Raw genomic sequence first — 13,920 nt, 5'->3', positions numbered from 1 at the left:
AACCTTCCATAAGCCCCACCTACAAGGATTCCTTGTCCTTGAGGCTCAACTTGAACACTGCCATCCTTTCCAGCTAGCCACAGGTGTGCAGGACAGTAATGCAAAGGGGAGGACTGGCTCTAGGAGGAAGCCAGAGGGGGACCCCGAAGGAGGAAGTTCAGCAGGATAGACGTCCTACCACAGACCCAAGCAGAGGACAGAGCTGTCCTCTATGGAGAGAGGTCTGTCTCAGCTGGAGCTCAGTGGCAGAACCCCTGCTTCGTGTGATCATGAGGTCCTGCAGGGCCTCCATGGCTGGCAGCAGTCCTCAAAAACCTGATGGCTAGGGGCTGGAGAGATGGCTCAGAGGTTAAGAGCACTGGCTGCTCTTCCAGAGGTCCTGAGTTCAATTCCCAGCAACCACATGGGGGCTCACAACCATCTGTACTGAGATCTGGCGCCCTCCTCTGGCCTGCAGGCATACATCGAGGTAGAATGTTGTATACATAATAAATAAATAAATCTTAAAAAAAAAAAAAACCTGATGGCTAAATGCAATCAACTTGTGGTCCTACATCACATCCTGGCTTCAGCCAATCAGCTCCAAGGAAGATTAGGGAGACACGGAAGCCACACAAGGATTCTGTACTGGCTGGGTGACAGTGGGGACCCTACTGCTGCCACACAGACTATGTTCAAGAAAGTGTCCTGGTTCCTCCAAGTCATATTTTAGGACTGGAGTTCCCCTTGGTGGCAGGGTGGGGGCTGCATGTGGTGACACCTGCCTGTCACCTCAGAGCCTGGGAGATGGGGGAAGGAGGTCTGAGCCTGAGAGTTCACAATCAGCCTGACAACAAAGCAAGCTTCATTTTAAAGCGTGATTCTTGGGACGATGTGGTGGGGCAGACCTTCAGTATCATCATTCCAGAGGCAGGTGGATTTCTATGAGTTCGAGGCCAGCCCGTTCTACATAGTGAGTTCCAGGCCACCCTGAATCTGTATGGAAATGACTTTCGTGCCGTCACAGTGACACATGCATATACTGTCTAATGAATTATGAGCACTCCAGAGACCACACAGAGTATACTAGAAGGTATCTGTAGGATCTTGTTCTTGTTTATTTTTTCTTCTTACTTTAGCAGGGAGTAGAGTCCGAGGGAAGCTCTCACTCTGCTTCCGACGCTGCTTGAAGACCCTTCCGTACATACGCTGCTTTGAATTTTCAGTGATGCTCTTGTTTCTGCAACCTGAATGCTGGATTACAGGGGTGAGCTGTAATCCACAACCAGCCTCCTTTTTTTTTTTTAATGTTTATCAGTTCTTACACTATAATCCAAGCTGGCCTCCAACAACTTGTGGCAATCCTCCTGTCTTGTGATATAGGCATAAACTACCAGGCCAACAGTTAGTATCCCACCCCTACCCCGTCACGTAGGAGCACAGGCCCATGCCCTCTGCAGTATTTTACAAAGGACATAGGTATGTTCAAGGGCCCTAGAACTAGATCCCTCCAGATGCTAATGGACAAAGTGACCCAGCGGTGCAGAGTTTTCGATTTGATCAGCCAGGTTTTCATAAACTGGGCCCCACATGAATTAACTGAGCTGTAATTCACAAAGACAGCCGGGGTTTTTCAGGCCTCTTTCTCCAGCTTTCCCATCCCCCGTGAACTGTTAAGACAACCATGTCCAGAAGGACTGTGGGGAGAAGTCTATGCAAGAGCGTATGTCTGCACAATTGTGTGTGCATGGGTATGCTTGCATGCGTGCACATGCGTGTGTGCACGCGCATCTATATGGTGACAATAGGGTGGGAGTTGCTACAGAGTGACATGGGGGTTCCAGAACCTTCCACTTTCCTAAAGTCAACATGGGGGACAGAGGACAGGTGTAGCCAGCTCGCCCCCAAACCTTGGCTGAGCAAAAGTGTGTTCCTGGTGATTCTGCCCTCTCCCTGCTAACACTGATTTGTTTCAGTACACTCACCGTTATAACTGAAATATGTTTATTTATTTTAAAGGACAGCTTGAATAGAGGGTGCAGACGGAAAGGTGGCCCCCTGGCAGGAACAGAAGGGACAAGCACAGTCACCCCCAGGGGCAGGTGCCCCTGGCGCAGCTGGGGCAGCCGGCTACAGGCTGTCTGGGCATGGAGGGGAAGTCACTAGTGATGGGGGCAGAGGTCAAGGACCAGTGAGCACCAAGAGAGCCTTCCTATGTGATGAGAGGTGACAGCTCCTCTGGGCATCTCGGGTGTCCTCTCCAGGTTCCAGGCCTGGTCCTTGACCTCACATCCATGTCTATGACAACTCACATGCCTTGATCAGTATGTCCTTGTCCTAACACTGAGGCTAAGGCCTGGGACACAATGTAATAAGTTTTAGAACTGAGGAAAAAGCTCACAGGATGGTGAGGCCTGGAAGGGCCACACCGAGTCCCCCTCAGGAAGGCTACCCTGACCTCAGCGTCCCACCTAGCTGTATCTCCACTGCACAGGGCCAGCCACCTGGTAGCCACGTGGCCCCGGCTGGTGTGCCCGTGCCCTATGCCCACTGCAGCCCAGGCCCCAGTCAGAAACAGCGTGCTGGCCTAGTATACACGGTCACAGGATTGATCCCCAGCACCCCATAAACCAGGAGCGGCAGTGGTAGACAACACCTGTGGTACAGCACTCAGAAGTAGAGGCAGGAGGATCAGGCTGTCTTCAGGTACATAGCGGATGTGAGGCCAGCTTGAGACACGTGAAATGCTGTCTTAAAAAAGAAGAAAAGAGAAAACTCACTCGAGAGAGATGATGGCTTAGAGTCAAAGCCATACGGTAAGGCTATGAGAAAGGGGCTGAACTTCAGAGCCCAGGAGCAGTCTGTCTGTCAACCCAGAGGCCCCTAGGCCTGACACGGCTTGGCTGAGGAAGGCCTAGGATCCCAGCAGAGCTGGAGGGAGACAGGACGGCTGGGCTGAGGCACAGGCAAGAATGGGCAGGCAGTGCCAGACCCTCAGCTGTGGCAGCATGAATCACCTCACTAGGAAGCAAAGAAAAGGGAGTGAGCCCAAACGTCCTTGGCAATTCCTTTAGTGCTCGGATGTCCATGGAACAGGATAAGGTGGCTTCCTGTGTCTGTGAACAGCCCGGCAGGGTGGAGACGCTGGGCTCGAGCCAGGATGCCTGGGGTCAGGGGGCAAGGGTGGGGCGGGCTGGGAGCTGGCCAGGGTCTCCAGTTACTTCAGGGAGTCCAGGTAGTTGCAGACCTGGGAGAACACAGCGTCCACAGTGCCTTCGGCATTGACCTGCAGGAATACAGATGATGAGGGCAGAGATGCCACAGCAGGATCCACACACAGCCCCACTCCAATAGCGACTCACTGAAGTAGGGGGAGAAGGAGAAAGGGAAACAGAGGGAGAGGCTGGCCTAAGTCCCTCTCCTAAGAACCCCACCTTGCGCACAATGCCGCGCTTCTCGTAGAAGGAAATGACAGGTTCCGTGGCCTGGTAGTAGGTCTCCAGCCTCTTCTTGATGGTCTCCTCATTGTCATCCACGCGGCCACTGGTCTCCCCTCGTTTCAGGAGTCGTTGGGTCATGGTGTCGGCGCCTGCGTCCACATACAGTAGCAGTGTGGGCTGTCCAATCTGTGTAGGGAGGACATTGTACCATTGGGACCCATTCCTGCTTCCAACTCGGAAGCCCCACACGAGACCCACTCAGATCGTCAATCCTTTCCCCAAGGCAGCCAGAGGGCTGTTCACACACTCTGTTCACACCTCTTCCACAGCTTCCTAGAACCTCCAAGAGAAAGCCCAATGTCCTCGCCACAGGTAAAGCATCCTGTTCCTCCCTCCTTCCTTTTGACCACACTGGCCTATGCTTTTATCGGTCTCCATCCCGTGCAAAGCCAGCACAGGTCCCTCAGCTGTGGGACCTGTCTCTTTGCCACATCTGAGACTGACTGAGCCTGAGCTAGAATCTCATCCCCCAGGCAGTCTTCTCAGATGTGACCCTGACTATTCCTGGTCCCTTGGGCTTCCCTCCCCTTGACAGATTAGGTATTTTCCTAGTGACCCCCCACTTCCCTCAGCCAAGACGGGAGCTGAAGACTGGATAAGGCCTGACTGACAGAAACCAGAGCAGGGACAGGGTGAAGACTGTTAGGAAATCTGAATGATGTCACTATCACTGGTATCAGCCACTCATTATTACAAAGATGGCTTGGAGCCGTGTGAAGGAATAAGGCCTGGCAGCCCTGGATCTCAGTCCAGCCTCCAGTGCCTCTCCAGTGTCCCTTGCCCAGGCTGGGCCTTGTTCTGAAGCTGGAAATGGCACCCCACCCCTCAGAGCGGGGAGCCGGCTTCTCCCCACTAGCTCTCCAGGCCTGGCACCAGCTAGGCTGGGTTTGTGAGGGAAGGAGGAGGATGCCTGGCCTTCCTAGGACGAGGGAGGGAAAGCCACCTTTCTCTGGATAGCCTTGGGCCTGGGTTAGGACTTCTTCGTTTTATTATTTATTTATTTATTATGTATACAATATTCTGTCTGTATGTATGTCTGCAGGCCAGAAGAGGGGACCAGACTTCATTACAGATGGTTGTGAGCCACCATGTGGTAGCTGGGAATTGAACTCAGAACCTTTGGAAGAGCAGGCAATGCTCTTAACCACTGAGACATCTCTCCAGCCCCAGGTTAGGACTTCTTTACAGCCTCGGAGTCCAGCTGAGTCAGTCTCCAGAGGTTCTAAGCGGCTGTTACCCAGACTGCCACACACAGTTCCTCTCCTGCTTCTGTCCAACCAAGTGCCCTTCTGAGTCTGGGGTCTGTCTCCTGGGTGGTTGAGGGTTTAGAGTAACAAGCATCAACTACCTTAAGGGAGGAGTGATCACGTGACCTGCTGACCTTGGACAGTTTACCAAGTTCTTCTCTTACAGAAGACTGTGGGTGACAAAGGTCAGATCAAGGCTGTCACCTCCTGTCCATCAGTCATCAGGTGCCCAGACACTCTGAGTCCCCAGGACCAAACAGAGCAGACTTTGGGTGGAGGTGGTGGGGCTATGGTAACAGCTAAATCTCGAGGCAGTTCATCCCTGGCTGGAGCCTCAGTTTCCCAATCTGGAAATGGACATCTAGCTTGAGGAGTAGGCCTTGGACACTGCCCACCCCAAAGCAGCATTTTAGCTAGCAGGACAAGCCACATTTTAGGCCCTCTCCTCCTTTAGTACAGTTCTGGCACCCTCTAGTGTCAAGATATGAGAACTTCAGTTATTTGGATACCAGAGGACTCCACCAAGCCCTGGGTGAAATCTGTAGTCCCTCGCAATAATAGCACTAATAGGCTATTATCGTAATAGGACTGATAGGCACTTTTATTTGCTGGATGTGGCCCTGAGGGTTGCAGGTGATGTCACACAACTGGGGAAATGGGGTTGCTACAGGTTCCGCAGCCTCAAGGAAAGCTAGACTAACCCCCATTTCACATATTGGCAAGCTAATGCTCAGAACAAGGCAAGCATTTTCTTGAGGTCTTTAAGACTCTTAGAGGTTGCAACATACAGTCCCCTGTTCTGGCTGTGCCTTACAGAGGTGGGAAGGAGTGAAACTGGACGTATTCTGCCCCAAGCCCACCAGAATGCCCAGTTAGCCCTCCACCCCACCTTTGTTTCCCCCACACACACATACATACACACAGCACCTACAGCCCCACAGTCCCCTGTGTGGCCGTATGTGGTGTAAATGTATGCATACATGCATGCATGTGCCAGCATATGAATTCACATGCATGCACTCCTATAGTGCTTGCTACATCCAGAGCACACGTGTGCACGTATATGCACTGTGTGTGTATGCATCCTATGTTGCCAATTGCTTGTGTAGAAATGGGTCATGTGCACAAAGGTCCGTCTGTGCACATGTGTTTGGGGGAGGCGTCTCACTCTGTAGACCTTGTTTTCCCAATGGACAAAGGCTTGCTGAAGCTTAGAACTGTCATTCTCTGCCTCCTGAGTGCTGGGATTAAAGGTGTGCGCCACCACCACCCAGCAGAACTGTCATTCTTGATGCCAGCTCTCCCCAGCCAGGTTCCCTGCGGCTGGGAAAGAATATGGGTCCTGTCTCTGGCATTCAAGGTTCCAGTCAGAGTTGAGGATCCTTCTTCCATATCACCCTGACCCCATCTTCTGGTCAACCCGGCCAGTACTGCTCCTGACCCTTGGGCTGTGTGTTTCTGAGGTGACAAGTCCCACAAAGATGAAGTCTCTCAAATCATGCCTTTCCTTGCAGCAGTTATGATGGGTCTCATGTGACCTTCCCCACCCTTCCCCTGCAGCCTCCATTACCCCTCCCTTCTTTTCAGCTGCAGCCGGGCTCTGGCCAACAACCGATCAAGGGCCTCTTACCCGCTGTTCAAACTCTTCTCCCTGCTTCACCTCCCTCGGGTAGCCATCAATCAGGAAGCCATTGGAAGACTCCACTTTGGCCATCATGGCATCGCGAAGCATGTCCAGCACCGTATCCTGTTGTGCAGCACAGGGGCTCCTGAGCTTTCTCTCCCTACCCCTCTGGGCCTTGGCTCATGTTGGTCTACCCAAGCTGCCCTCGTTCCTGGAGCATGCATGAGTCCCAGAAAGCCCCTCTCTCCAGGGTACTGAACCAGCTCTTGCAGGCTTCCTGTCCCCACCCTAGCCATGTCCAGGGTCTTGGGGAGGGGACAGATGGGGACACATTTGACTTACGATTCTAAGCATGACACAGAAAGGAGGGATAAAATATGAGTAAAGAAGGGGACCAATGGGTGGGCAGGATGGCTGGGTGGGTAAGGGTGTTTGCCACCAAGCCCGATGGCTTGAGTTTGATCCCCAGCACCCACAAGGTGGAAGGATAGAATCAATTCCTTCAAGTTGTCCTCTGACTGCCACATGGGTGCCGTGGAACCCAATAAACAACATAACAGAAAGGGACTACTCCATTCTAAAGTTAGGGGGTCTGAGTGCCAACAAAGGAGGTCATTCCAGCCATAAGGGAGTTAGGACAAACAGCCAAGGTCCTAGGGATGCAGAGTGGGAGGCAGGGTCGTAGTCATTTCTGGAAGCAACATTTGACCAAGGGCAATGGGGAACCAACCACACAGGCTTCCAAGCTAGAGAGGGACCTGGTCACCCTTGACAGCATGTCACAGGCTTTGCTGGCTGACCCCAGGGGCTCAGGCTCAGAACCGCCACCACGCCACTGTCCTCCACCCCAGTCCCCAGCAGGGCCCTTTACCAGTGGCACCAGCTGTCCCTTTTCCATGATGGATGATAGCATCTTGCCCCTTTCCGATCCTGAGCTGACTTCTGCCCGCAGTAGGTCCCCAGTGGAGAGATGGGTGTAGCCATATTTCTCCACAATCTTCTCACACTGGGTGCCCTTTCCTGAGCCAGGCCCACCTGCAAGTACCAACGCATTCAGTAACCCCAAAAAGGAAGCCCCAAGGAAAGACACTGATAGGGTCCCTCAATGAAAGAAGGTTCAGAAGACCCCACAGGCCTTTAAACCCACCACTCGGGAGGCAGAGGTAGGCAAATCTCTGTGAGTTTGAGGGCAACCTGGTCTACAGAGGAAGTTCCAGGACAGCCAGGGCTATGCAGAAAGACCCTGTCTCAAAAACAAAAACAAAACAAACAAACAAAAAAAAAAACAAAACAGGAAGAACCCCAGTCCCAGACTTCCACAGCGCCTGCTCAGATCCTTCCCGCTTGCCCAGCATGTGTTTGTCTACAACTCACCCACCACAAAGATGATCTTGGCTTTCTTCAGTTTCTCTGTGGAGAGAACAGGAGACAGGACTCAGTCAGTGATTGGCTAGACAAGCAGACAGAGGTACCTCGGGGACCCAGGCTTGCACAGAGTGAGCAGGGATGGGCACGGGGTGTTCTGAACAAAGCCCAGAGGCTAAGAACTCAGCTAAGAACTCAGAGGAGGTTAAGGGACTAGGATGGTAACCCTGTGGCGCCTTCTGGGGGTACCCCATCCCAGGTATTGGTCACCTCCGGCTTTCCTGTCTCCCTCTTCTTGGGGTTCACTAGATGAACAGCAGCCCATGATCCTGTTCGAGCAGCCGCCTCCCCTCTGCTCCCTGGCTTGGCCCTCCCCCTTGCTGTCCTTCCCAGTAGTAGTAACTTGGGCTGACAACCACAACATATTTTTGCCATAGAGATGGTTGCCAGGGAGGAGGCCTGTGGGCAAATGGGACTCTTACTCAGACAGGACGGTAAGCAGACTTCCCAGACTGCTTCCTTAGAAGCCACAGCCTGGGGTGGAAGTAGGTGACAGAGTGGAATAAGTGAGGCCCTGGGTCCCCTACCTGATGCTGTGCAAAAGGACCTCACAACTCCCTGTGGAGAGGGAAACTGAGGTCTACAGAGGGAGGGGCTTACCCAAGGGACACCTGAACTCAAACTGGAACCCAGGACTTTCTCCCAGGTCTCCTCCCCTTAGGGAGACGGAACTGGGCAGGGATCTCACCAAGAAGCAGCCTCTTTGTTCTGTCCCTGACGCAGGAGGAGGTGGAATTCTGTCCCTGACCCAGGAAGCTCAGGCTGCTAGGGGGCCAGAGCCTTGAGGAACTGTCAGGGAAATGCCTAAGGCAGCTAAGGGACAGACTGGCGGCCGCTAGCTTTAGACAGTAGCAGCACTCATGTCTGACCAGCTCTCTAAAGGGCCACCCAGGCAGAGGCCCAGGACCGGGGAATGTGCTGCCAGAAACCAGAGCCCACCCTGGTACTCTGCCCGTATCCCAGAGCATAGAAGCAAGGAAGACTCAAGACTTTAGGATCCACCTGATTGGCGACAGGGACACTGAGTCCCAGCAAGGGCCAGACACGAGCCTGTCCCACCCACCCCCCACCCCCCTGCTTGGAGGTGATACAACTGGAATTGCTGTACAGCGTAGCCCCATGCCCAGCATCCTCCTTCCCCAGAAAAGGGCAGGCTTGACTATAAATATTAGCATAGGTGAGTTCTGGGGCCCTCAAAGAGGCCTTGCATATTAGGCGGAGAGGCCAGACATATCGTGACAGGCCAGAGGAGGACGCCTGGGGCCTCCGCCAGCTCTTCCAGACAACCCGTGAGAACTCACACCCCTTGACACACAGACACTCTGTAGCCAGGAGAGGGCCTCATACCTTCCATCCTGCTGATTTCAGGGAGCTAGCTCGGCGGCTCTGCAAGACAAGGCACAGGCAGGGGTGAGGGGTTCTCCTCCCACCCCTGACTCAGCTTCCACCAAGCCCCACCCACAGCAGCCGCAGGTAAGTGCCAGGCTCCAACGTGCAATTTCCAAACAGAGGCTAAAAGGGAAGACAGACGCCCGGGAGGCAGAACGACCTTGGAAAAGTCACCTTTCTGCTGGCTCCTACTGCCTCTATCACCCCTCCAGCGTGTGCCTTGGTCTGTTTGGAGGCACCTGGGTGGAGGTCACAGAGGGGCGTGAACAGCACTGTGGAGTGTACAGAAAGAGTCCCTAGTGCATGAGGCCAGGTGCCTTGACAACGCTCCCCACTCCCCGGGCACGGGAATGTTGGCCCGAGTGTCCTGCTTTCTTGCCTGGGGACAGAACAGGTGGGAAGAAGAGTACTCTAAGACACAGAGACCCAGGGACACTCCCGGGGCACGATCCTTTACAGTTTGTTGGGTTTTGTTCTGTTTTAAGACAGGGGTCATTCTGTGTAGCATAGACTGAAATCAAACTAACAGCAACCCTCTTGCCTCCGCCTCCCCAGCACTGGGAGGGACTGCAGGAGTGTTCACCACACTTGGTTCTTCCTGGTTCCTTTTTTTGTTTTTAATTTTATATGGATGACTGTTTTCCTGCATGTATGTAAGCGAACCATGTGCACACAGAACATGAAGACGCCACAAGTGGATGACACATCTCTTGGAACTAGAGTTACAGGTGGTTGTGAGCTATCTATCACGTGGGCGTTAGAACCAGAACCTGGGTCCTTTGGAAGAGCAGCAAGTGCTCTCAGCTGCTGAGCCAGCTCTCCGGCCCTTTTTCAGTTTTCAAACTGAAGCAGGCCCAAGTTCACCTCATGCGAGGTCCTACCACTCACCCCACAGGGAACTTGCTTCACCATCCCCAGTTTGCCCACCCTTTCTTCACAAATCCCAACCCCTCCAGCCTCTTTCAAACTACTTCCTCGGCTGGGCAGTGGTGGTGCCTACCTTTAAACCCAGTACTCGGGAGGCAGAGGCAGGCAGATCTCTGTGAGTTCAAGGCCAGCCTGGTCTTCAAGAGCTAGTTCCAGGACAGACTCCAAAGCTACACAGAGAGAAACCCTGTCTTGAAAAACCAAAACAAACAAAAACAAAACAAAAAACTATTTTCTCATTCCCTACCTGTGGTCTATGTCCCTAGATCATGGCCCACCTCCACAGAGCCTCAGGGTACCACACACACACACACACACACACACACACACACACACGTATTTTCCTTGGCAAACAATTATGTGACCCTCCTGCTCACAGCCTTCCATGTATTGTCCTCTTGCCTCCCCAATCAAACCTGAACCTCACCTCTCAACCTATCTGGCAGGGGCTGGGCAAGTTGGCTGCCCCTCCCCCGCACCACAGGCCTTTGCCTCCTGACTGCACCTGCCCACCTACCCACAGGCCTTTGCAGTGCTATGTCCAATTCTTGGGGGATGTCTTTCTCCAAAGCTACTGGAGACCTCAGCTTGTCTCACCTACTTCAGGGAGCCTTCCAAGACTCCGCCGCACAATTCCACAGGTGTCCCCTCTGAACTGCTGGTGGCAGGGCACCCGGCAGAGGGTACCAGACTGTTCTCTTGCACCATGAGCCTTGTTCCTGTTCCTGATTGGGCCTGGCAGGAGATGAGCCCTGGACTGGGACCCTCATTCCATCTTACCTGTCATCTGGGGAGGGGACTGAGGCTGGGGAGGAAGGCAGACTAGCTCCAGTCTCTGGGTTCAAGCTCAGGCTTGGAGCCCCACACCAGACAAGGACCTTGAGCAACTTTGCACAGATACACGAGCAGACAGATTGACAGCTTCTAGTCCTGCAGACTGTGCAGAAGGGGGCGTGGAGCTGCCAAGCCCCTCAGCAGTTACCCAGGGGAGGAGGAGTGTCCCAGGCTCTGGACAGCCACCAGGATGTCCTAGGAGGCCACTCTACTCCACATGCCCCACCCCTCCTGGTAACCTAAGCTCCTCTGCCCCACAGACACCTGCCACTTCCTTGATCTAAAATAACTTAGGTCGTGAGGAGGCCTCCAGGAGGCAAGGGGTCCCAGGCAGAGTAAAGTTACAGACTAAGCAATCAGGCCTTATAAGGCTCCCTGGGCCAAGGCCCCAGTGACTCCTAATATGAGCAGAGTTGTCTTCTAGGTAGTTCAGGGAGCAGAGGCCCCATAGGACAACCATCTCTAATCACAAGGCCTTGACAGATGCTCTCACAGAAGCTGGCGAGCAGATAGGGTTCAAATCACAGCTCCATCTCTCAGCTGTGTGACCTTGGGCAGCCACTGTCCCCTCTCTTGCCAGTCTGCCTGTTACTCAAGTGTCGTGGGTAAGTAGCTGCCCAGAGCTGTGAGTCAGGCTCCAAGGCTCCTTCACAGCCCCTGATCCAGCAGGAGGTGCTGGCAGGACTCCACTGTCTAGAGGCCCCAGGTCCTCCCAACACTCAAAGTGACATTACAGCTCTAGGAGTGCCGAGGCTGCCATTACCCAGGTCCCCAGGTCCTCCGGGGCGGGGACATAGGCTGTCTGTCCCCTTTCCTTAGGGCCTCAGCCGGGATCTGCCAAGGGCACAGACCTGAAGCCCCAGAAATGCCAGGTGGGACAAAGGGGTCTGTGAGGCTGGTAGGAGTCTCTCACACACACAGCCACAGGACACATGCACCCAGAGCTGAAAGAACACACATGCAAATGCTCAGTTCATAACCATGGATACAAACAACAAACACACGAGACACACAGAACCCAAGGGCAGCCTGACACAAGCACCCCCACCTTCCCACAGGTGATGTCTCCCCACTCCCTCGGTGGGATCCGCACGGGCAGACAATGGAGCAGTCACACACTGACCTGGGGGAGGGTGTAGTGGGCGCTGGGGCCAGTTCGTGCCCTGCCAGTCCTCTCAGCTGCCTGCAAAGGCGGCTATTTATAAGGCTGTCAGCGCGCACGCATGGCATGCCGGGAGCCAGCACTCTGGCGAGATGGCAGGGAGAGGGGAGGGAAGAGGGAGAGGGGGGAAGGAGGAGGGGAGAGGAGGAAGCAGGGACTCTGATGGAGAGCCTCTCAAGAGTGAGCGTCCCCAACAGGCACCCCAGGGACTGAACCTGCACACAGAAGTCTACCACTCCCCTGTGCCCACATCACTCCCCACGGACAAGGGTTCTACAGCTGGAGAAACTGATGCTCACAAGGACGGGTTGTGTGTAAGATCTCACGGTGCTGGTGGCAAAGAGGCAAGTAAGAAGGGAGGGGGACCAGGGTATGGACCTTGGGGTTCAAGGGCCACAGTCCTCATGCTCTGAGACCCCCCCACCCTGAGACAATTTTGTTGGAAAAGACTCTGAGCTCCTCTGGGACCCCGAAGATCTGGTGGTTAGGTAGATAAGCCAGCCCTGACCCCAAGAAGCTGCCGGCAGTGTCCCATAGTTGAGCACTTGAGATACAGACTTTCAGAATGTTCTGTGTATCCAGCCTGGGGGTATCAACCATAAGAGAGCGCTCATTGTGAGCACGTGGGTGGAGCACTAAGCCAGCAGCCGACCAGCTGTGTCCAGGGAACCCAGATTAGGACCCAGAAGCTACCTGAGGCTCCTGGGTGGGAAGTCACTCTGCAGGACAACGGGCACTGGGTGACAGGTACTCAAACAGCAGGCACAGATGAGAGCCCAGGACCCTCAAGGTTAAGAACTTGTGTATTTGACAGTCAGCGGCTCCAATGGCGAGTTGGGGTGAAACTGCAAATTGTCTTGTAAATGCTAGGGAGCCACAGAAGTTTGGGTGTTGCCTTAGCAACAGCAGCAGCACGGATACCAAGATGCCTGATCTAGTCCCAACTCTGCCAACTGTGACATCATCAAGCAACCTCACTTTTGCAGTTGTGGGGGGAGGGGGGCTCAGTGAGTCAGAGGTACTGGGTTGCTCTGAAAGCCCTCTGAGAAGACCTCGGTGGGTGTGTGCCGTGACACAGCTTTTGGGGAAAGCAGATCAATGATGTCATCCAAACTTCTACCAGATCCTACTCTTAGAAACCCATTCAAGCTAACGCTTGTGGAAACAGAATTCATAACGGAAGGCTCTTCATGCCCGCCGTGACTGACTGGGGGCCATGGTATAGCAGGATGCATGGGGGGCAGGGACCCTGCCATAAGTGGAAAAGAAAGCCAACTTGCTGGGTAGCAGCCCCTTAGTGCGAGACATGAAATTCACCTGCCCAGGTCTGATCTCATCTGAATAAAAATGATTGTAAGCCGGGCGGTGGTGGCTCACGCCTTTAATCCCAGCACTCTAGGGGCAGAGGCAGGCGGATCTCTGTGAGTTCAAGACCAGCCTGGTCTACAAAAGCTAGTTCCAGGACAGGCTCCAAAGCCACGGAGAAACCCTGTCTTGAAAAACCAAATAAATAAATAAATAAATAAATAAATAAATAAGAAAGAAAGAAATGAAAGAAAGAAAAGAAAAAAGAAAAAAAGTCCAGCTTGGTCTACAGACAGTCAGGGCTACACAGAGAAACCCTGTGTCCAAAAAACCAAACAACAAAAAAGTGAAAGCAGTTTATTTTTTTTTATTTATTTATTTTTTTTTCTCACCACTATACAAACGAGGATGAAAGCAGTTTAAAACACAAAGATATTCTGAGGGCTGGGAGATGGGTTCTGCTGTCCCAGGGACCCAAGTTCAGGCCCAGTTGTCCTCTGGACGGTTGGGAAGGCTCACAACAGCCTT

General features: G+C 53.4%; 1 protein-coding gene across 4 annotated transcripts; it reads right to left on the bottom strand.

The window, feature by feature from the left end:
* Positions 1–1,966: 1,966 nt before the first annotated feature.
* On the bottom strand, positions 1,967–12,166 carry Ak1 (adenylate kinase 1). Of its 4 annotated transcripts, none has more exons than XM_075985852.1 (8): positions 12,049–12,158; positions 9,339–9,543; positions 9,123–9,161; positions 7,725–7,760; positions 7,222–7,385; positions 6,357–6,473; positions 3,414–3,605; positions 1,967–3,265 (listed from the first exon to the last, which is right to left on the bottom strand). In XM_075985852.1, exons 3-8 carry the CDS (start codon positions 9,127–9,129, stop codon positions 3,197–3,199), a joined length of 585 nt encoding a protein of 194 aa, XP_075841967.1. In that variant the 5' UTR covers positions 9,130–9,161; positions 9,339–9,543; positions 12,049–12,158; the 3' UTR covers positions 1,967–3,196. The 4 variants fall into 4 exon arrangements, with proteins under 4 accessions (XP_075841967.1, XP_075841968.1, XP_075841966.1 ...); XM_075985853.1 differs by having other exon boundaries at positions 9,339–9,436; positions 12,049–12,150; XM_075985851.1 differs by lacking the exon at positions 9,339–9,543 and having other exon boundaries at positions 12,049–12,166.
* Between the last annotated feature and the right edge of the window lie 1,754 nt (positions 12,167–13,920).

This window comes from Microtus pennsylvanicus, chromosome 9 (assembly GCF_037038515.1).
Source record: "Microtus pennsylvanicus isolate mMicPen1 chromosome 9, mMicPen1.hap1, whole genome shotgun sequence".
In the NCBI taxonomy this organism is placed as follows: Eukaryota; Metazoa; Chordata; class Mammalia; order Rodentia; family Cricetidae; genus Microtus; species Microtus pennsylvanicus.
This window is presented reverse-complemented; position numbering and strand designations above follow the sequence as displayed.